Source organism: Ranitomeya imitator, chromosome 5 (assembly GCF_032444005.1).
Source record: "Ranitomeya imitator isolate aRanImi1 chromosome 5, aRanImi1.pri, whole genome shotgun sequence".
Lineage (NCBI taxonomy): Eukaryota > Metazoa > Chordata > Amphibia > Anura > Dendrobatidae > Ranitomeya > Ranitomeya imitator.
This window is the reverse complement of record NC_091286.1, coordinates 289916688-289939829: the sequence shown is the minus strand read 5'-3', so window position 1 is coordinate 289939829 and position 23142 is coordinate 289916688. Positions and strand designations below refer to the sequence as shown.

At 48.7% G+C, this 23142-nt stretch overlaps 1 protein-coding gene across 1 annotated transcript in view; it reads right to left on the bottom strand.

Annotated features, from left to right (window-relative positions):
- METTL24 (methyltransferase like 24) overlaps nucleotides 1–20284 on the bottom strand; it is a 194876-nt gene extending 174592 nt beyond the window's left edge. The window contains exon 1 of the mRNA XM_069726220.1: nucleotides 19701–20284. Coding sequence (XP_069582321.1) covers nucleotides 19701–19976 — 276 coding nt within the window. The 5' untranslated portion in view covers nucleotides 19977–20284. The remainder of the gene's footprint in view (nucleotides 1–19700) is intronic.
- Between the last annotated feature and the right edge of the window lie 2858 nt (nucleotides 20285–23142).

Genomic DNA, 23142 nt, shown 5'->3' with positions numbered 1-23142 from the left:
CACGTGTGGTAAAATTGATAAAGCAGATTTATTCTTCTGGACAGTATGATGACAGCGATACCTCATTTATATTTTGTATGTTTTGGTGCCTTTATACAATAAAAACTATTTTATATAAAAAATATCGTAATCATTTTTGCACTGCTTTATTCTGAGAGCTATAACTTTTTTATTTTTCCGGCGATGGAGCTATATGGCAGCTTGTTTTTTTGCGGGACAAGATGATGTTTACAGCGGTATCACCTTTATTTATATCCATCTATTTGATGGCGTGTTATTCCACTTTTTGTTCGGCGGTATGATGATAAATTGTTGCATTGTTTTTTTGCCTTTTTTTTTTTTCAATGGTGTTCACTAAAGGGGTTAACTAGCGGGACAGTTTTATAGGTCGGGTCGTTATGGACGTGGTGATACTAAATATGTGTACTTTCATTGTTTAGATTTTTTTTAATTAAAATATTTATTTATTGATGGAATAAATATTGATTTTGTATTATTATTTTTTATAAATATTTTTACAATTATAATTTTTTTTTTTAATTCATTGTAACTTGTACACTGTGTCCCACTGTGGGACAATCATTTTGTGCAGGCTGATCGCTTCTATAGTATACAGATCTGCATGATATAGATGCTGTCAGCGCTGCAGCTTATGTACACTAAGGCTGCTGTCACACTAGCAGTATTTGGTCAGTATTTTACCTCAGTATTTGTAAGCCAAAACCAGGAGTGGGTGATAAATGCAGAAGTGGTGACATGTGTCTATTATACTTTTCCTCTATTTGTTCCATCCCTGGTTTTGGTTTACAAATACTGATGTAAAATACTGACCAAATACTGCTAGTGTGACAGCAGCCATACTGAGAGACTTCCTGACATGCACTGCGCATGATAGGAAGTCTCTCAGCTCTGGTAACCCAGATGTTGTCACGACATTGGATTACCATGTGAGTGATTGGGACCCCACGTCATGCCGGCTCTGGAACACTGCGATCATGTTTGATCGCAGTGTTCTGGCGGACAAAATGCCGGCAGCGGTCTGACCGCCCCTGGCACTTAGTGTCGGGTGTCAGCTGTGAGACTCAGCTGACATCCGGCCGCGATCAGCCACGCTCCCCCCGTGAACGCGGCTGATCGCATTGATGAACTATTCCATCCATACGTCCAATGCTAGAAAGGAGTTAACCATATATATTTCTTACATCTTCCAATTTTCTGTATGAGTATATTAAAAAATATTATAAATCCTCCATTTTACACACATGCTCTTAGAACCACATACGGTAATTCCTTTTTTTGTATAGAAATGTTTTCAGTAACCCTATTATTATCACAGGCAGGATGACAATGAAAGGTAACCCCTATATAATACAGGATCGACTTTTCACACAAAATGTTCATATATTACTAGTAAAGGCCAGGTGAAGAACAAAATGAAGGATTCTAATATTACGTCTAATACCCTGTATGAAAATAGAGTCGTGATATGAAAAAAAAAAAAGGATCAAAGATTCCAAAAGTTTTACTTAAAATAAAAACTTACTGTATTTTAAAGGAAAAGTCATTTTCTGTTGACACATTCCTGTTAAGACTTTGCTCTTATTTTAACCCCTTAACAACCACCGATACGCCTATTAACGGCGGCAGTTAACCCCTTAGCGACCACCGATACGCCTTTTAACGGCGGCCGCTAAGGGTACTTAAACCACAGCGCCGTTAATTAACGGCGCTGTGGAAAAAGTCCATAGCGCCCCCCAGAGGCCGATTTTCTCCGGGGTCTCGGCTGCCGAGAGTAGCCGAGACCCCAGAGAACATGATTCGGGGGGTTTTTAACCCACCCCGCATTTGCGATCGCCGGTAATTAACCGTTTACCGGCGATCGCAAAAAAAAAAAAAAGCGATCTCTTTTTAATTTCTCTGTCCTCCGATGTGATCGCACATCGGAGGACAGAGAAAAGGGGTCCCAGGTGGCCCCCCAATACTCACTTAGCTCCCCCGATGCTCCTCGTGTCTCCCGGTGGGCGCCGCCATCTTCAAAATGGCGGGCGCATGCGCAGTGCGCCCGCCGGCCGGCACCGGGAGAATCTTTGGGGTCTCGGCTGCCGGGGAGCATGATCGGGGTCGGTATTACCGACCCCTGTTTTGCGATCGCCGGTAATTAACTGTTTACCGGCGACCGCAAAAAAAAAAGTAAAGTGTAATTCTCTGTCCTCTGATGTGATCGCACATCAGAGGACAGAGAAATAGGGGGATTCGGGGACCCTAGCATACTCACCTAGGTCCCTGGATCCTCTTGCTGCTCCTCCTGGCCGCCGGCAGAAGAACATGGCGGACGCATGCCCAGTGTGCCCGCCATCTGTCTCCATCTGCCGGCCGGCAGGAGAACAGCAATTGGGGCTAAAATTAGGGTTAGGGTTAGGGTTAGGGATAGGGTTAGGGATAGGGTTAGGGGTAGGGTTAGGGGTAGGGTTAGGGGTAGGGTTAGGAGTAGGGCTAGGGTTAGGGCTAGGGTTAGGGCTAGGGTTGGGGCTAAATTTAGGGTTAGGGTTGGGGCTAAATTTAGGGTTAGGGTTGGGGCTAAACTTAGGGTTAGGCTTCTTTCACACTTACGTCGGTATGGGGCCGTCGCAATGCGTCAGCCCGACATACCGACGCACGTTGTGAAAATTGTGCACAACGTGGGCAGCAGCTGTAGTTTTTCAATGCATCCGCTGCCCAATCTATGTCCTGGGGAGGATGGGGCGGAGTTACGGCCACACATGCGCGGTCAGAAATGGCGGATGCGACGTACAAAAAAACGTTTCATTGAACGTTTTTTTGTGCCGACGCTCCGCCAAAACACAACTGATCCAGTGCACGACGGACGCGACGTGTGGCCATCCGTCACGATCCGTCGGCAATACAAGTCTATGGGCAAAAAACGCATCCTGCGGGCACATTTGCAGGATCCGTTTCTTGTCCAAAACGACAGATTGCGACGGAATGCCAAACGACGCAAGTGTGAAAGTAGCCTTAGGGCTAGGGTTAGGGTTGGGGCTAAAGTTAGGGCTAGGGTTGGGGCTAAAGTTAGGGTTAGAGCTGGGATTAGGGTTAGGGTTTGGATTAGGGTTGGTATTAGGGTTAGGGTTGGCATTAGGGTTACGCTTGGGATTAGGGTTAGGTTTGGGATTAGGGTTAAGGTTAGGGTTGTGATTAGGGGTGTATTGGGATTAGGGTTAAGTTTGAGGTTAGGGTTGAGATTAGGATTAGGGGTGTGTTGGATTTAGGGTTTTGATTAGGGTTATGGTTAGGGTTGACATTAGGGTTGTTTTGGGGTAAGGGTTGTGATTATGGTTAGGGTTAGTGATTAGGATTATGGATGAGGTTGGGATTAGGGTTAGGGGTGTGTTGGGGTTAGGGTTGGAGCTAGAATTGGGGGGTTTCCACTGTTTAGGTACATCAGGGGGTCTCCAAACACGACAGCCAATTTTGCGCTCAAAAAGTCAAATGGTGCTCCCTCCCTTCTGAGCTCTGCCGTGCGCCCAAACAGTGGGTTACCCCCACATATGGGGCATCAGCGTACTCGGGATAAATTGGACAACAACTTCTGGGGTCCAATTTCTCGTTACCCTTGTGAAAATAAAAACTTGGGGGCTACAAAATCTTTTTTGTGAAAAAAAAAATATTTTTTATTTTCACGACTCTGCATTCTAAACTTCTGTGAAGCACTTGGGCATTCAAAGTTCTCACCACACATCTAGATAAGTTCCTTGGGGGGTCTAGTTTCCAAAATGGGGTCACTTGTGGGGGGTTACTACAGTTTAGGTACATCAGGGGCTCTGCAATCGCAACATAATGCCCACAGACCATTCTATCAAAGTCTGCATTCCAAAAAGGCGCTCCTTCCCTTCCGAGCTCTGCCGTGCGCCCAAACAGTGGTTTACCCCCACATATGGCGCATCAGCGTACTCGGGATAAATTGGACAACAACTATTGCAGTCCAATTTCTCCTGTTACCCTTGTGAAAATAAAAACTTGGGGGCTAAAAAATCTTTTTTGTGGAAAAAAAAAATATTTTTTATTTTCACGGCTCTGCATTATAAACTTCTGTGAAGCACTTGGGCATTCAAGGTTCTCACCACACATCTAGATAAGTTCCATGGGGGGTCTAGTTTCCAAAATGGGGTCACTTGTGGGGGATTTCTACTGTTTAGGCACATCAGTGTTATGTTTGCTAATGACAGGTGTTATGAAGGCAATCCAGAAACACAGTGTGCTTAGCGATCAGAGCGCACACAGTGATCTGACAAATACCCAAAAATACAAGAACGAGCTCTGAGACGTGGAAACTCTGTAGACTGCACACCTGATCCTATCCTAAACACAACTAAAAGCGGCTGTGGATTGCGCCTAACAACTACCTAGGCAACTCGGCACAGCCTAAGAAACTAGCTAGCCTGAAGATAGAAAAATAGGCCTGACTTGCCCCAGAGAAATTCCCCAAAGGAAAAGGCAGCCCCCCACATATAATGACTGTGAGTAAGATGAAAAGACAAAACGTAGGGATGAAATAGATTCAGCAAAGTGGGGCCCGATATTCTAGGACAGAGCGAGGACAGTAAAGCGAACTTTGCAGTCTACAAAAAACCCTAAAGCAAAACCACGCAAAGGGGGCAAAAAAAACCCACCGTGCCGAACTAACGGCACGGCGGTACACCCTTTGCGTCTCAGAGCTTCCAGCAAAACAAAAGACAAGCTGGACAGAAAAAAAGCAACAAAAAAGCAAAAGCACTTAGCTATACAGAGCAGCAGGTCACAGGAACAATCAGGAGAAGCTCAGATCCAACACTGAAACATTGACAAGGAGCAAGGATAGCAGCATCAGGCGGAGTTAAGTAATGAAGCAGTTAACGAGCTCACCAGAACACCTGAGGGAGGAAGCTCAGAAGCTGCAGTACCACTTGTGACCACAGGAGTGAATTCAGCCACAGAATTCACAACACATCAGGGGCTCTCCAAACGCGACATGGCGTCCGATCTCAATTCCAGCCAATTCTACATTGAAAAAGTAAAACGGCACTCTTTCTCTTCCAAGCTCTGCGGTGCGCCCAAACAGTGGTTTACCCCCACATATTGGGTATCGACGTACTCAGGAGAAATTGCACAACAACTTTAGTGGTCCAATTTCTCCTGTTACCCTTGTGAAAATAAAAACTTGTGTGCAAAAAGATCATTTTTGTAGAAAAAATGCAATTTTTTTTTTCACGGCTCTACGTTATAAACTTCTGTGAAGCACATGGGGGTTCAAAGTGCTCGCCACACATCTAGATAAGTTCCTTAAGGGGTCTAGTTTCCAAAATGGTGTCACTTGTGGGGGGTTTCCACTGTTTAGGCACATCAGGGGCTCTCCAAACGCGACATGGCGTCCAATCTCAATTCCAGCCAATTCAACATTGAAAAAGTAAAACGGCGCTCCTTCACTTCCAAGCTTTGCGGTGCGCCCAAACAGTGGTTTACCCTCACATATGGGGTATCGACGTATTCAGGAGAAATCGCACAACAACTTTTGTGGTCTAATTTCTCCTGTTACCCTTGTGAAAATAAGAATTTGTGGGCGAAAAGATCATTTTTGTGTAAACAAAAGCGATTTTTTATTTTCACGGCTCTACGTTATAAACTTCTGTGAAGCACTTGGGGGTTCAAAGTGCTCACCACACATCTAGATAAGTTCCTTAAGGGGTCTAGTTTCCAAAATGGTGTCACTTGTGGGGAGTTTCCACTGTTTAGGCACATCAGGGGCTCTCTAAACGTGACATGGCGTCCGATCTCAATTCCAGCCAATTCTGCATTGAAAAAGTCAAACGGCGCTCCTTCACTTCTAAGTTCTGCGGTGCGCCCTAACAGTGGTTTACCCCCACATATGGGGTATTGGCGTATTCAGGAGAAATTGCATAACAAAATTTATGGTTACATTTCTATTTTTACACTTGTGAAAATAAAAAAAATGGTTCTGAATTAAGATGTTTGCAAAAAAAAGTTAAATGTTCATTTTTTCCTTCCACATTGTTTCAGTTCCTGTGAAGCAAGTAAAGGGTTAATAAACTTCTTGAATGTGGTTTTGAGAACCTTGAGGGGTGTAGTTTTTAGAATGGTGTCACACTTCATTATTTTCTATCATATAGACCCCTCAAAATGACTTCAAATGTGATGTGGTCCCTAAAAAAAAATGGTGTTGTAAAAATGAGAAATTGCTGGTCAACTTTTAACCCTTATAACTCCCTAACAAAAAAAAATTTTGTTTCCAAAATTGTGCTGATGTAAAGTAGACATGTGGGAAATGTTATTTATTAACTATTTTTCGTGACATATCTCTCTGATTTAAGGGCATAAAAATACAAAGTTTGAAAATTGCAAAATTTTAAAAATTTTCGCCATATTTCCATTTTTTTCATAAATAATCGCAAGTAATATCGAAGAAATGTTACCACTAACATGAAGTACAATATGTCACGAAAAAAACAATCTCAGAATCAGCGGGATCCGTTGAAGCGTTCCAGAGTTATAACCTCATAAAGTGACAGTGGTCAGAATTGCAAAAATTGGCCTGGTCATTAAGTACCAAATTGGCTCTGTCACTAAGGGGTTAAGGGTACTTAAACCACAGCGCTCGCTTTTTAATGGCACTGAGGAATAAGTGTATAGCGCCCCCCCCTCCCGGAGTCGGAATTTCTCTGGGGTAGCTGAGACCCCAGAGAACATGATTTGGGACGGTTTTTACCGACTCCAGTGTTGCGATCGCCATTATTAACAGCATAACAGTGACAGCAAGAAAAAAAGTCCAATTGTCTATTTAATTTCTCTATATTCTGATACATCAGATGAGAGAGAAATAGGGGTCCCCGATCCACCCCGGTACGTCTGTTGTCCCTGCAACCCCCCGTGATGTCCCCCGGGGAGAAAATGGTGGGCGCATGCGCAGTGCGCCCGCCGAGATCTGCGGCCGGCACCCGGCAATAAGAAATTTTTCCTATTGATTCATTTTGATCACTGTGATAGACCCTTTCACACTGATCAAAATAAAAAAAAATTGGAAATAAAACCCCCATTTTATCACCCCCTTAGTTAGGCAAAAATAATGAAATAAAAATATATAAATTTATTTCCATTTTTCCATTAGAGTTGGGCTAAAACTAGGGTTAGGGTTGGGCTAAAGCTAGGATTAGAGTTGGACTAAAGCTAGGGTTAGGGTTGTGGTTATGGTTGAGATTATGGTTAGGGTTGGGATTAGGGGTAGGTTTGTGGTTAGGGTTGGGATTAGGTTTAGGGGTGTGTTGGGGTTAGAGTTGGAGCTAGTGTGCGTTTATTGCATACACATACAGAAAAGGATTGGGTTAAAAAGTTTGATATGAGTCTACGATAAATTAGAAATTATATTATGCCTGCATGTGCTCTATGGGAGATATTTTGATATATATTTAACCCCTTCCCGACCTGTGACACAGCGTATGCGTCATGAAAGTCGGTGCCAATCCGACCTGTGACGCATATGCTGTGTCACAGAAAGATCGCGTCCCTGCAGATCGGGTGAAAGGGTTAACTCCCATTTCACCCGATCTGCAGGGACAGGGGGAGTGGTAGTTTAGCCCAGGGGGGGTGGCTTCACCCCCTCGTGGCTACGATCGCTCTGATTGGCTGTTGAAAGTGAAACTGCCAATCAGAGCGATTTGTAATATTTCACCTAAAAAAATGGTGAAATATTACAATCCAGCCATGGCCGATGCTGCAATATCATCGGCCATGGCTGGAAATACTAATGTGCCCCCACCCCACCCCACCGATCGCCCCTCCAGCCCCCCGATCTGTGGCCCGCTCCCCTCCGTCCTGTGCTCCGCTCCCCCGTCCTCCTGTCCGCTCCCCCGTGCTCCAATCACACCCCCCCGTGCTCCAATCAAACCCCCCCGCACTCCGATCCCCCCCCGTGCTCCGAACCACCCCCCCTGCACACCGATCCCCCCCCCCTGCACACCGATCCACCCGCCCGCACACCGATCACTCTCCCCCTTGCTCCGATCCCTCCCCCCCCGTGCTCCGACGCCCCCCCGTGCCCTGATCTCCCCCCCCTGTGCCCTGATCTCCCCCCCTTATACTTACCGATCCTGGCGGGGTCCGTCAGTCTTCTTCCCCGAGCGCCGCCATGTTCCAAAATGGCGGGCGCATGCGCAGTGCGCCCGCCGAATCTGCCGGCCGGCAGATTCGTTCCAATGTGAATTTTGATCACTGTGATATAATCTATCACAGTGGTCAAAATAAAAAAACAGTAAATGACCCCCCCCATTTGTCCCCCATAGATAGGGACAATAATAAAATAAAGAATTTTTTTTTTTTTTCACTAAGGTTGGAGTTAGAACTAGGGTTAGGGTTAGGGGTAGGGTTAGGGTTAGGGTTAGGGTTAGGGTTAGGGTTAGGGGTAGGGTTAGGGTTAGGGTTAGGGTTAGGGTTAGGGTTAGGGTTAGGGTTAGGGGTAGGGGTAGGGGTAGGGTTAGGGGTAGGGGTAGGGTTAGGGGTAGGGTTAGGGTTAGGATTAGGGTTTCGGTATGTGCACACGTATTCTGGTCCTCTGCGGATTTTTCTGCAGCGGATTTGATAAATCCGCAGTGCTAAACCGCTGCGGATTTATGGCAGATTTACCGCGGTTTTTCTGCGCATTTCACTGCGGTTTTACAACTGCGATTTTCTATTGGAGCAGTTGTAAAACCGCTGTGGAATCCGCAGAAAGAAGTGACATGCTGCGGAATGTAAACCGCTGCGTTTCCGTGCAGTTTTTCCGCAGCATGTGTACAGCGATTTTTGTTTCCCATAGGTTTACATTGAAATGTAAACTCATGGGAAACTGCTGCGGATCCGCAGCGTTTTCCAAAGCGTGTGCACATACCTTTAGAATTAGGCTATGTGCACACGGTGCGGATTTGGCTGCGGATCCGCAGCGGATTGGCCGCTGCGGATCCGCAGCAGTGTTCCATCAGGTTTACAGTACCATGTAAACCTATGGAAAACCAAATCCGCTGTGCCCATGGTGCGGAAAATACCGCACGGAAACGCTGCGTTGTATTTTCCGCAGCATGTCAATTCTTTGTGCGGATTCCGCAGCGTTTTACACCTATTCCTCAATAGGAATCCGCAGGTGGAATCCGCAGGTGAAATCCGCAGGTAAAACGCAGTGCCTTTTACCTGCGGATTTTTCAAAAATGGTGCGGAAAAATCTCACACGAATCCGCAACGTGGGTACATAGCCTTAGGGTTAGGGTTGGGTTGGAATTAGGGTTGTGGTTAGGGTTAGGGGTGTGTTGGGGTTAGGGTTGTGGTTAGGGGTGTGTTGCGGTTAGGGTTGTGGTTAGGGTTACGGCTACAGTTAGGATAAGGGTTAGGGGTGTGTTGGCGTAAGAATTGAGGGGTTTCCACTGTTTAGGCACATCAGGGGGTCTCCAAACGCAACATGGCGCCACCATTGATTCCAGCCAATCTTTTATTCAAAAAGTCAAATGGTGCTCCTTCCCTTCCGAGCCCCGACGTGTGCCCAAACAGTGGTTTACCCCCACATATGGGGTATCAGTGTACTCAGGACAAACTGGGCAACAATTACTGGGGTCCAATTTCTCCTGTTACCCTTGAGAAAATAAAAAATTGCTTGCTAAAACATCATTTTTGAGGAAAGTAAAATGATTTTTTATTTTCACGGCTCTGCGTTGTAAACGTCTGTGAAGCACTTGGGGGTTCAAAGTGCTCACCACATATCTAGATAAGTTCCTTGGGGGGTCTAGTTTCCAAAATGGGGTCACTTGTGGGGGGTTTCTACTGTTTAGGCACACCAGGGGCTCTGCAAACGCAACGTGACGCCCGCAGACCATTCCATCAAAGTCTGCATTTCAAAACGTCACTACTTGACTTCCGAGCCCCGACATGTGCCCAAACAGTGGTTTACCCCCACATATGGGGTATCAGCGTACTCAGGAGAAACTGTACAACAACTTTTGGGGTCAAATTTCTCCTGTTACCCTTGGGAAAATAATAAATTGCAGGCTAAAAAATCATTTTAGAGAAAATAAAATTTTTATTTTATTTTCATGGCTCTGCGTTATAAACTTCTGTGAAGCACTTGGAAGTTCAAAGTCCTCACCACACATCTAGATTAGTTCCTTTGGGGGTCTAGTTTCCAAAATGGGGTCATATGTGGGGGATCTCCAATGTTTAGGCACACAGGGGCTCTCCAAACGTGACATGGTGTCCGCTAATGATTGGAGCTAATTTTCCATTTAAAAAGCCAATTGGCGTGCCTTCCCTTCCGAGCCCTGCCGTGCGCCCAAACAGTGGTTTACCCCCACATATGGGGTATCAGCGTACTCAGGACAAACTGGACAACAACATTTGCGGTCCAATTTCTCCTATTACCCTTGGCAAAATAGGAAATTCCAGGCTAAAAATCATTTTTGAGGAAAGAAAAATTATTTTTTATTTTCATGGCTCTGCATTATAAACTTCTGTGAAGCACCTGGGGGTTTAAAGTGCTCAATATGCATCTAGATAAGTTCCTTGGGGGGTCTAGTTTCCAAAATGGGGTCACTTGTGGGGGAGATCCAATGCATAGGCACACAGGGGCTCTCTAAACGCGACATGGTGTCCGCTAACAATTGGAGCTAATTTTCCATTCAAAAAGTCAAATGGCGCGCCTTCCCTTCCGAGCCCTGCCGTGTGCCCAAACAGTGGTTTACCCCCACATATGAGGTATCGGCGTACTCGGGAGAAATTGCCCAACAAATTTTAGGATTCATTTTATCCTATTGCCCATGTGAAAATGAAAAACTGAGGCGAAAAGAATTTTTTTGTGAAAAAAAAAGTACTTTTTCATTTTTACAGATCAATTTGTGAAGCACCTGAGGGTTTAAAGTGCTCAATATGCATCTAGATAAGTTCCTTGGGGGGTCTAGTTTCCAAAATGGGGTCATTTGTGGGGGAGCTCCAATGTTTAGGCACACGGGGGCTCTCCAAACACGACATGGTGTCCGCTAACGATGGAGATAATTTTTCATTCAAAGAGTCAAATGGCGCTCCTTCCCTTCCGAACCTTACCATGTGCCCAAACAGTGGTTTACCTCCACATGTGAGGTATCGGTGTACTCATGAGAAATTGCCCAACAAATTTTAGGATCCATTTTATCCTGTTGCCCATGTGAAAATGAAAAAAATTGAGGCTAAAAGAATTTTTTTGTGAAAAAAAAGTACTTTTTCATTTTTACGGATCAATTTGTGAAGCCCCCGGGGGTTCAAAGTTCTCACTATGCATCTAGATAAGTTCCTTGGGGCGTCTAGTTTCCAAAATGGGGTCACGTGTGGGGGAGCTCCAATTTTTAGGCACACGGGGGCTCTCCAAACGTGACATGGTGTCCGCTAAAGAGTGGAGCCAATTTTTCATTCAAAAAGTCAAATGGCGCTCCTTCCCTTCCAAGCCCTGCCGTGCGCCCAAACAGTGGTTTACCCCCACATATGAGGTATCAGCGTACTCAGGACAAATTGGACAACAACTTTCGTGGTTCAGTTTCTCCTTGTACCATTGGGAAAATAAAAAAAATGTTGCTAAAAGATAATTTTTGTGACTAAAAAGTTAAATGTTCATTTTTTCCTTCCATGTTGCTTCTGCTGCTGTGAAGCACCTGAAGGGTTAAAAAACTTCTTGAATGTGGTTTTGAGCACCTTGAGGGGTGCATTTTTTAGAATGGTGTCACTTTTGGGTATTTTCATCCATATAGACCCCTCAAACTGACTTCAAATGTGAGGTGGTCCCTAAAAAAAATGGTTTTGTAAATTTCGTTGTAAAAATGAGAAATCGCTGGTCAAATTTTAACTCTTATAACTTCCTAGCAAAAAAAAATGTTGTTTCCAAAATTGTGCTGGTGTAAAGTAGACATGTGGGAAATGTTATTTATTAACTATTTTGTGTCACATAACTCTCTGGTTTAACAGAATAAAAATTCAAAATGTGAAAATTGCGAAATTTTCAAAATTTTCGCCAAATTTCCGTTTTTATCACAAATAAACGCAGAATTTATTGACCTAAATTTACCACTAACATGAAGCCCAATATGTCACGAAAAAACAATCTCAGAACCGCTAGGATCCGTTGAAGCGTTCCTGAGTTATTACCTCATAAAGGGACACTGGTCAGAATTGCAAAAAACGGCCAGGTCATTAAGGTCAAAATAGGCTGGGTCATGAAGGGGTTAAAAACTACAAGGATGCTGTGTGCCATTTCTATATTAGTGAAAAGAGCAATTTTCTATTTTTTTCAGCAACATTACTCTTGTTTGTCTCTGTCAGCTGCAGAGATCTGAATATCTGAGACCATTTGTCACACTCACAGATGTAAAGTTTTTTCTAAATACTGTGGGTTTTTGTTTTAATATACCAATGCTTACAGAAAAAGCCACACAAACAACAGAAGACATCTCCAGCACAGATGTTTTCTATTACATGTTCTAAAAGCCCCTAAAACTTTTGGCAGAGGGTAGACTAGATAAGCAGAACATAGCACCTCCATATGGAATATGTAACTAATGAACAGTAAAATGAAATAGAAGATAGCAGGAGACACAGTTCATTACCCTTCCACTCTCTATTCTCGAAGAAGAACTTCATAAATGTTCAGTCATCACAAACTGCCTAGGCAATAATATACTTAGCTGTCAAAAGCTGCCAAAAAATGACATGGAGTTGGAAGCCTACTAGAAGCAGATGTTGGCCTTGGTGTATAGAGAGGGATGCCATTTAGGGACCACATCTACAAACACAGCATGGGGTGATGTACATCTATAATATAACGCTGGGAGCGTCACTCTGTCCGAAGCCTTTATAGACTGTGCAGGCGCGACGCTCCTAGCGTTACATTATAGCCAGTGTCAGAAAAAAAAAAATGGTGCCGGAAAGCGCCGACTGCCGGGAGCAGGGGGAGATTTATGAACCGTAACCCGGACGTGGGGACACAGTGGACATGATCCCGCCCTGATGATGCTGTGGCAGTTCATGTCACAGCAATTTCTTACTTACGCCACCTGATTCCGGCCCATGAATGTCCCCCTGCTCCCGATATCGGCGCCTGCGCAGTCTGCGCTTTCCACCGCCATTTTCTTGGTCCGCCTGCTCCCGGAATCGGCGCCTGCGCAGTCCGCGTTTTCCGGCGCCATTTTCTTGGATACTGCAGTGTGTCTTCAAGAAAATGGCGCCGGAAAGCTCGGACTGCACAGGCGCCAATTCCGGGAGCAGGGGGGTATTTAGGAGCCGGAAACAGGGGGCGTGTGCACACGACCCCACCCTCATGACGCTGTGGCACTTCATGCCACAGCTATTTCTTACTTAGGCCCCCTGATTCCGGGCCATGAATGTCCCCCTGCTCCCGGAATCGGCGCCTGCGCAGTCCGCGCTTTCCGGCGCCATTTTCTTCGATACTGCAGTGTGTCTTCAAGAAAATGGCGCCGGAAAGCGCAGACTGCGCAGGCACCGATTCCGGGAGCAGCAGTCTGCAAGCCAGAGGACCTGGAAGATGGAGCGGCGCGCAGCGCTGGAACGGGACAGGTGAATACAGCAAGTGTCGGGGGCCTGAGCTAGCGGTGACTCCGGCACCTGACCCCCACAGCGCGCCGGTGTCCCCGCCTGCTCAGGCCCCCCAGCACTCGGCGCCCAGTGACGATAGGTGAGTATGTTATTTTTTTTTTACATATCGCAGCAGCATACAGGACATATAATACTATGGAGCATCTTATGGGGGCCATCAACCATAATGGAGCAGCATATGAGGCATATACTATGGAGCATCTTATGGGGCCATCAACCATAATGCAGCAGCATATGAGGCATATACTATGGAGCATCTTATGGGTTGCCATCAACCTTTATGGAGCAGCGTATGGGGCATATGGATGGGAGCAGCAAATTACAGAACGGTGGCGCAGGATGGGAGCAGCACATGACAGAACGGGGGCGCAGGATGGGAGCAGCACATGACAGGATGGGGGTGCAGGATGGGAGCAGCAAATGACAGGATGGGGGCGCAAGATGGTATCAGCACATGACAAGATTAGGGCGCAGGATGGAAGCAACACATACAAGGATGGAGACCATATACCAATATAAATGCTCGCCACCCAGGCATAGAACGAGTTCAATAGCTAGTTTTATATATCAGGAAATCATTGTAAAGGGTCGGAGATAACAGAAACTGATGGTATAGTGATAGAAGATGATCGATGGGGGGGGGAGGTCTGACCACTGCGACCACCACCCATCTCAAAAATGAAGGGCCACAACAAAGCTGATCACTAGGTTCCTAGGCAGGGAAAAAAATGTAATGTAACACCAAAAGTAAACCAGTACTGTGGCCCTTCACTATCAGAATCAGTAAGTGGAGGGGGTACATATTTTATGATTTCATGTTCTGCAATTGAAAAAAAATAATTTTAAATCTGAAAACAAAATTTAAATTTTGCCTTATTACATGAATCAGTATTTAGAGTATGTTTCCCATAAGTTTGTCACCTAGAGTGGCAATCCTCTGTTCCACCTCCTGTGACTATAAGGCTAGCTGCGGTGAGCAAGAATGGCATGGAGTAATGGCCAACTATTGCCGTTTGATACACATCTATACAAACAGAATGTTACATTGCTGTCTATTAACAGGCATATGAAACATTTGCTGATATATACCATGGATACATGGACGTAAAGACATGTAGGTGTTTCTTGGAGGAGCCTTTCAGGTGCCCTAATAAATATTTTTTGCTCATCTATAACACAAGGGAACACAATTTTCCTTGAGTTAGAACTGACACTTGTTTTTGACTAACTTTTGGCATCTGAATCCAAAAGTGACCCCAGTTTTTCTATATCTCAAAAACTTTGTAAGGTATGGAATACCCTCCCTCTGTCTCCAAAACTATACTTAGGGTATGTGCACACGTTGCGGATTCTCTGCGGATCCGCAGCGTTTTTTGAGGTGCAGAAACGCTGCAGATCCGCAATTGATTTACAGTACAATGTAAATCAATGAGAAAAAAAATGCTGTGCACACTTTGCGGAAGATCCGCTGCGGAAACGCTGCGGTTTAAAAGAAGAAGCATGTCACTTCTTTTTTGTGAATCTGCAGTGTTTTTGTACCCATTCCATTATAGAAAACCGCAGGGGTAAAAAACGCAGCAAATCCACAAGAAAACCGCAGCAAAAACGCTGCGGAACCGCACAAAAAATGCGACAAATCCGCAGGTGCTTTTTCTGCCAGGAGAGGCCGAATCCGCACCAGAAATTCCTAAGCCTAATCCGCAACGTGTGCACATAGACTAAATGTATATACAATGGTAAATAATGCAAAAAATTATTTCAATGTAATGACTATTTAAAGCAATTTCATGCAATGGATATATTGTTACTGCAAGTCAAATTGTCTGCAAGTAGTAAACGTAGGTAGCAGTTAAAGTAAAAATTGACACTTTTCCTGGATTGTTCAATCTGTGGACAATCTTGCCTGATACATCACACGTACATCCCATTTACCCTGATACTGTCCCTCTATGACCTTCAAATCTTTAATCGTTCACCTTGCTCATCATTGAATGCGCCAATGTTTTCAGGGAAGATGGCAAGAGGCTATGCAGACAACGCGCCTTGATGCTCATGTTGCAACCATCCATTTCTGGGCAAGATCAGCATAAATGTTTGTGTATTTCCAAGAAAGTCCTTGACAAGGTCTTTGAATGATAACCAAGCATTCTTTTAAAGTTCTGACACTGTTCCGATGAAATATTAATCTTTGATGAACTGCCAAAATCTATATACCCCAGTCTTTACTTTTTAAATGACAGGCTAGAAAAAGCCAAAATGTGATACTTAAAAGTCTCCTTCAGGTGGCAAAGCTTTATGAGACCCAGTTTTATGTGCAGAGGTGGAAATATAATGTCAACAAGTGGCTCATGTTTAATTTTTGGATCTCCAGTTTTGAGGTCATATCTTGGAGGCTAATTCTTCTCCACCCAATGCTTCTCACGAGTTTTGCTGTTCCACATGCACAGAAAACAAGGACACTTGGTGTATCCTCATTGCTAACCAAGATGTAAGCATACCATTTTAAGGTTAAGGCCTCTTTCACACTTTCGTCATTTGGCATCCGTCGCAATCCGTCATTTTGGGCAAAAAAACGGATCCTGCAAATGTGCTCACAGTACCAACAGTAGGTGACACACTGGCCAACACCTAATGCCCTTTAACAACATATAAGTAGGAATTCAATGCTCCATAAAGTGCTGGCCAGTGTGTGTCCTGTTACTGGTTTCCAGTGGTTCTTATTTTATGTCTGCATTTTTATCTATTTATATTTTCTTTGGTGTACAATAAAATTATTTATAGGATTATACCATTTTGTTGGTGTGTTTTTCTCACCTACTTTTGGTACCGTATTATCTAGAGTTTTTTTTGTCCTTACTATTTATATCCAGGACATTCTTCAAGTGTTCATACTAAATGTGCTCACAGGATGCGTTTTTTCCCATAGACTTGTATTAGCGACGGATTGCCACACATCGCGTCCGTCGTTCGACAGATCCGTCGTGTTTTGGCGGACAGTCGTCACAAAAAAACGTTCAAGTGAACGTTTTTTTGTCAGTCGCGTCCGCCACTTTCTACCGTGCATGCGCAGCCGAAACTCCTCCCCCTCCTCCCCGGACTGCAGAATGGAATAAAAAAACTGCATCCGCTGCCCACGTTGTGCAATATAATTTGTTGTTGTGCAAAAAATACGTCTGTCGGTACGTCGGGCCGACGCATGGCGACGGCCTCGTACCAACAGAAGTGTGAAAGTAGCCTAAAGGTACTGTCACATTTAGCGACGCTGCAGCGATCTAGACAACGATGCCGATCGCTGCAGCGTCGCTGTGTGGTCGCTGGAGAGCTATCACACAGACAGCTCTCCAGCGACCAACGATGCCGAAGTCCCCGGGTAACCAGGGTAAACATCGGGCTACTAAGCGCAGGGCCGCGCTCAGTAACCCGATGTTTACCCTGGTTACCAGTTAAGACATCGCTGAATCGGCGTCACACACGCCGATTCAGCGATGTCTGCGGGTGTCCAGCGACGAAATAAAGTTCTGGACTTTCTGCTCCGACCAACGATGTCACAGCAGGATCCAGATCGCTGCTGCATGTCAAACACAACGATATCGCTATCCAGGACGCTGCAACGTCACGGATCGCTAGCGATATCGTTGTTAAGTTGTTGAGTGTGAAGGTACCTTAACACAGACGATCCCATCGTGTTTGTGATGTTGCAACAACTCAATGATTGTCTTTTTGTCTCTGTATTATTCGCAAAGAGAAACTGAATAGATAAAGGGAACTGCACCAAATAAATTACCATTGTGGAGGACACACTTTAAGCCCTGCTTTGAGTTATCGATAAATAGTCACCATTCATTTCAGGTATAGATTAGAATTCCCAAATCCTCAATTAAACCATGTATGTTATGGCAATGCTCAAATTTCTTACAGTGAAATAATTGAACTCAGCAGTGAACTGTGAGACTTCTCACTTTGCTAGCGGTGATCTCACTAAGGTCACTGCAGTTCATCGGCCCAGCTCACACTGAAGTGAGCTGGGAAAGCAGCCTCAGGGACTTGCCGTAACCACTGCTAGTTACTGAGGCCGGTTTCACACGTCAGTGGCTCCGGTATGTGTGGTGACAGTTTCCTCATGTACCGGAGACACTGACTCACGTACACACATTAAAATCAATGGGTCTCTGCACATGTCAGCATGTTTTCACGGACCGTGTGTCCGTTTGAAAAACACGGAGACATGTCAGTGTTTGTGGGAGCGCACGTATCACACGGACCCATTAAAGTCAATGGGTCCGTGTAAAACATGTACCGCACACGGATGCTGTCCGTGTGCAGTGCAGGAGACAGAACTACAGTAAGCGTTGTCCCCCCAGCTTGTGGTGCTGAAGCCCCATTCATTTCTTTTCTCCAGCAGCATTCGCTGGAGCGAAGGAATGAAAAATCTTTTTTGTTTTTTTTTTTTGTTAAAATAAAGTTCCCGGTAATCTGCCCCCTCCCTCCCCCTGTGCGCCCGCCCGCTGGCATTAAAATACTTACGCAGCTCCCTCGATGCTTCCGCTCAGCGTTGCAGTTCTTCCTGTATGAACGGTCACGTGGTGCCGCACATTACAGTGATGAATATGCGGCTCCATCTCCCAAAACCAGCAGTAGGTCAAAAATGTTGAATTGGTGCACTTGGGCTGGGTTCACATTTGCGTATCTGTGCGCAGTTTTTGATCCGCATAGATCCGCATGCGTCATGCGTACATATCTTTAACATGGTGTACGCAGGGACATGCGGTTGCATGGATGCTTACGCATGCGTCGTTTCGCAGTGTGCGGCGGTGTCCGGCAAACGCAACATAATGCATTTTCTGAGGCGTCAATTATGGGCATGATTGCGGATTGAGTGCATCAAAAAATGCATTACTGTCTATGGGAATGCATTGGTACGCAAGGACATGCATACGCATGCGTTCTATTCGCTTGAATACTTTGGACCGCGCATGTCCAGGAACTGTTTTGAGATACGCCCATTGAGACACACCCTCCTGGAAATATCGAACACATGCGCATTAACAAAGCAAACGCAGGCAAAAACGCATACAAACATATGCACACGCGTTTTTTTTGCCGTCATGTGTAAGCTGATGTGGATAAAAAACGTTGCGTAAACATGCGTTTGCATGCGTCTTGGCATGCAGATGATACGCTGCGCACATATACACGAATGTCAACTTAGCCTTATGGTATTTCTATTATACCTTTTCATTAGTTGTTCCACTCCAGGTTTTGGCTACCAAATAACGATAGTGTGACCGTAGCCGAACACAGACTTCCCGGAGAAGGGTCTGTGTTTGGGGTCTGTACCCGAACAATAGGTGTTGACATGCTGCATGTCAGTGTCTGCGGGTGATCCACAGGCGTCTGTGGACGCAGAAATCTCATCCATCATGCTGTAACATCTGGCCACTGTGGGTTTGACACTGCATAAATACGCAGGGTCAAACCTGTAGCAGTTCCTGATCACGGGCACATACCCTGAGGGTTCATTCAGTAGTCAGGATTTTTTACACTCATAACAAAAACGGACTGAGTCTCATCAGTGCAATTAGTTTATCGTTTCACCAGATTTTCATCTCAGCTTGGATAGTTTTTCACCGATAACAAAAAAACTAAATTCTCCACCTTCTCCGATCAGTCTGTGAAAAACCTACAACACACGTATGGCATCACAGCGATGTTCGTTTTCTTCACAGACGTGTGAATGAGCCCTAACAAGTCTGCATGGGATCAATAAAGGAGACAATGTCACTAAATAGCAGATGCTTGCTTTATCATCCTGCGCCATTTCACCTCTTTGCGTGTTGCTCATGGCGAAGAATCCCCCCATACCCTACCATATAGGTGGGCATGCAGGGTAGCAAACGCCATGGACCTGCAATGGCAGAAATACTGATTGGCACCCAGCTTTCCCATAACCAGACAAGCACACTGATAAAGGTGAAGCTGTATGGGTGACAGAAGAGGCCGAGAGAATGCTGGCAGAGCCCTTCCAATGTGATTATTGGGGTCTCTCCCAGGGAGGCACTGACCTGTAGGGGGTCCTTCCTGCCGCTCTGCCCCTGCCTCCCGGAGCTGCCACCCTTGCTGCTCCTTCTCACATAGATCACCTGCCTCTTGCTGGGCACGTCCTCCAGTCTCCGGTTGTACACCTCTGCTCCTGGCACCTTAGCCGCGAGCCCGGGCTGGGACAATGCCCTGCGCTTGAGCTCAGCAGTGAAGTGAGTGCACAGCAGGGCGGCCAGGCACAGGGCGAGGAGGCGCAGGGTGCATGTCCTCCAGCGGAGCCTCAGCTCCCTCCACAGCATCCTCCGCTGTGTGTGCAGCGCATGGAGGACGCGATGGAGCCTCCGTGTACGGAGAGCCCCGGAGGTGACAGAGCACACTCAGGAGGAGGGAGGAGAGACTTTACCTCCTGTGGAGCCCGGAGCCTCCTCTCCTCAGCCTCACCCCGCCCCGCACTCATCAGCCGCCTCACACCAGTCCTGTCCCACAGCGCAGCGCCCTCGCTGACTTCTGCTTGCAATGCCCATAATCTCTCTGGCGTCCTGGTGCTCCCCTCACAGCACGGGGCCGATACTGGACCCAGCCCCCCTCACAGCATGGGGCCGACACTGGACCCAGCCCCCCTCACAGCATGGGGCTGACACTGGACCCAGCCCCCCTCACAGCATGGGGCTGACACTGGACCCAGCCCCCCTCACAGCACGGGGCCGATACTGGACCCAGCTCACAGCATGGGGCCGACACTGGACCCAGCCCCCCTCACAGCATGGGGCCGACACTGGACCCAGCCCCCCTCACAGCATGGGGCCGACACTGGACCCAGCCCCCCTCACAGCATGGGGCCGACACTGGACCCAGCTCCCCTCACAGCACGGGGCCGACACTGGACCCAGCCCCCCTCACAGCATGGGGCCGACACTGGACCCAGCCCCCCTCACAGCATGGGGCCGACACTGGACCCAGCCCCCCTCACAGCATGGGGCCAACACTGGACCCAGCTCACAGCATGGGGCCGACACTGGACCCAGCCCCCCTCACAGCATGGGGCCGACACTGGACCCAGCCCCCCTCACAGCATGGGGCCGACACTGGACCCAGCCCCCCTCACAGCATGGGGCCGACACTGGACCCAGCTCCCTTCACAGCACGGGGCCGACACTGGACCCAGCTCCCCTCACAGCATGGGGCTGACACTGGACCCAGCCCCCCTCACAGCATGGGGCCGACACTGGACCCAGCCCCCCTCACAGCATGGGGCCAACACTGGACCCAGCTCACAGCATGGGGCCGACACTGGACCCAGCCCCCCTCACAGCATGGGGCCGACACTGGACCCAGCCCCCCTCACAGCATGGGGCCGACACTGGACCCAGCCCCCCTCACAGCATGGGGCCGACACTGGACCCAGCTCCCCTCACAGCACGGGGCCGACACTGGACCCAGCCCCCCTCACAGCATGGGGCTGACACTGGACCCAGCCCCCCTCACAGCACGGGGCCGATACTGGACCCAGCTCACAGCATGGGGCCGACACTGGACCCAGCCCCCCTCACAGCATGGGGCCGACACTGGACCCAGCCCCCCTCACAGCATGGGGCCGACACTGGACCCAGCCCCCCTCACAGCATGGGGCCGACACTGGACCCAGCTCCCCTCACAGCACGGGGCCGACACTGGACCCAGCCCCCCTCACAGCATGGGGCCGACACTGGACCCAGCCCCCCTCACAGCATGGGGCCGACACTGGACCCAGCCCCCCTCACAGCACGGGGCCAACACTGGACCCAGCTCACAGCATGGGGCCGACACTGGACCCAGCCCCCCTCACAGCATGGGGCCGACACTGGACCCAGCCCCCCTCACAGCACGGGGTCGACACTGGACCCAGCCCCCCTCACAGCACGGGGCCAACACTGGACCCAGCTCACAGCATGGGGCCGACACTGGACCCAGCCCCCCTCACAGCATGGGGCCGACACTGGACCCAGCCCCCCTCACAGCACGGGACCAACACTGAACCCAGCTCCCCTCACAGCATGGGACCGACACTGGACCCAGCCCCCCTCACAGCACGGGGCCGACACTGGACCCAGCTCCCCTCACAGCACGGGGCCAACACTGGACCCAGCCCCCCTCACAGCACGGGCCGACACTGGACCCAGCTCCCCTCACAGCATGGGGCCGACACTGGACCCAGCCCCCCTCACAGCATGGGGCCAACACTGGACCCAGCTCACAGCATGGGGCCGACACTGGACCCAGCCCCCCTCACAGCATGGGGCCAACACTGGACCCAGCTCACAGCATGGGGCCGACACTGGACCCAGCCCCCCTCACAGCACGGGGCCGACACTGGACCCAGCCCCCCTCACAGCATGGGGCCGACACTGGACCCAGCCCCCCTCACAGCACGTGGGCCAACACTGGACCCAGCTCACAGCATGGGGCCGACACTGGACCCAGCCCCCCTCACAGCACGGGCCGACACTGGACCCAGCCCCCCTCACAGCATGGGGCCAACACTGGACCCAGCTCACAGCATGGGGCCGACACTGGACCCAGCCCCCCTCACAGCACGGGGCCGACACTGGACCCAGCTCCCCTCACAGCATGGAGCCGACACTGGACCCAGCCCCCCTCACAGCACGGGGCCGTCACTGGACCCAGCTCCCCTCACAGCACGGGGCCAACACTGGACCCAGCTCCCCTCACAGCACGGGGCCGTCACTGGACCCAGCTCCCCTCACAGCACGGGGCCAACACTGGACCCAGCCCCCCTCACAGCATGGGGCCGTCACTGGACCCAGCTCCCCTCACAGCACGGGGCCAACACTGGACCCAGCCCCCCTCACAGCACGGGGCCGATACTGGACCCAGCCCCCCTCACAGCACGGGGCCAACACTGGACCCAGCTCCCCTCACAGCACGGGGACGTCACTGCACCCAGCTCCCCTCACAGCACGGGGCCAACACTAGACCCAGCTCCCCTCACAGTACGGGGCCAACACTGGACCCAGCTCCCCTCACAGCACGGTGCCAACACTGGACCCAGCTCCCCTCACAGCACGGGCCAACACTGGACCCAGCCCCCCTCACAGTACGGGGCCGACACTGGACCCAGCCCCCCTCACAGCACGGGCCAACACTGGACCCAGCCCCCCTCACAGTACGGGGCCGACACTGGACCCAGCTCCCCTCACAGCACGGGGCCGTCACTGGACCCAGCTCCCCTCACAGCACGGGGCAGTCACTGGACCCAGCCCCCCTCACCGCACGGGGCCAACACTGGACCCAGCTCCCCTCACAGCACGGGGCCAACACTGGACCCAGCCCCCCTCACAGCACGGGGCCAACACTGGACCCAGCCCCCCTCACAGCACGGGGCCAACACTGGACCCAGCCCCCCTCACAGCACGGGGCCAACACTGGACCCAGCCCCCCTCACAGCACGGGGCCAACACTGGACCC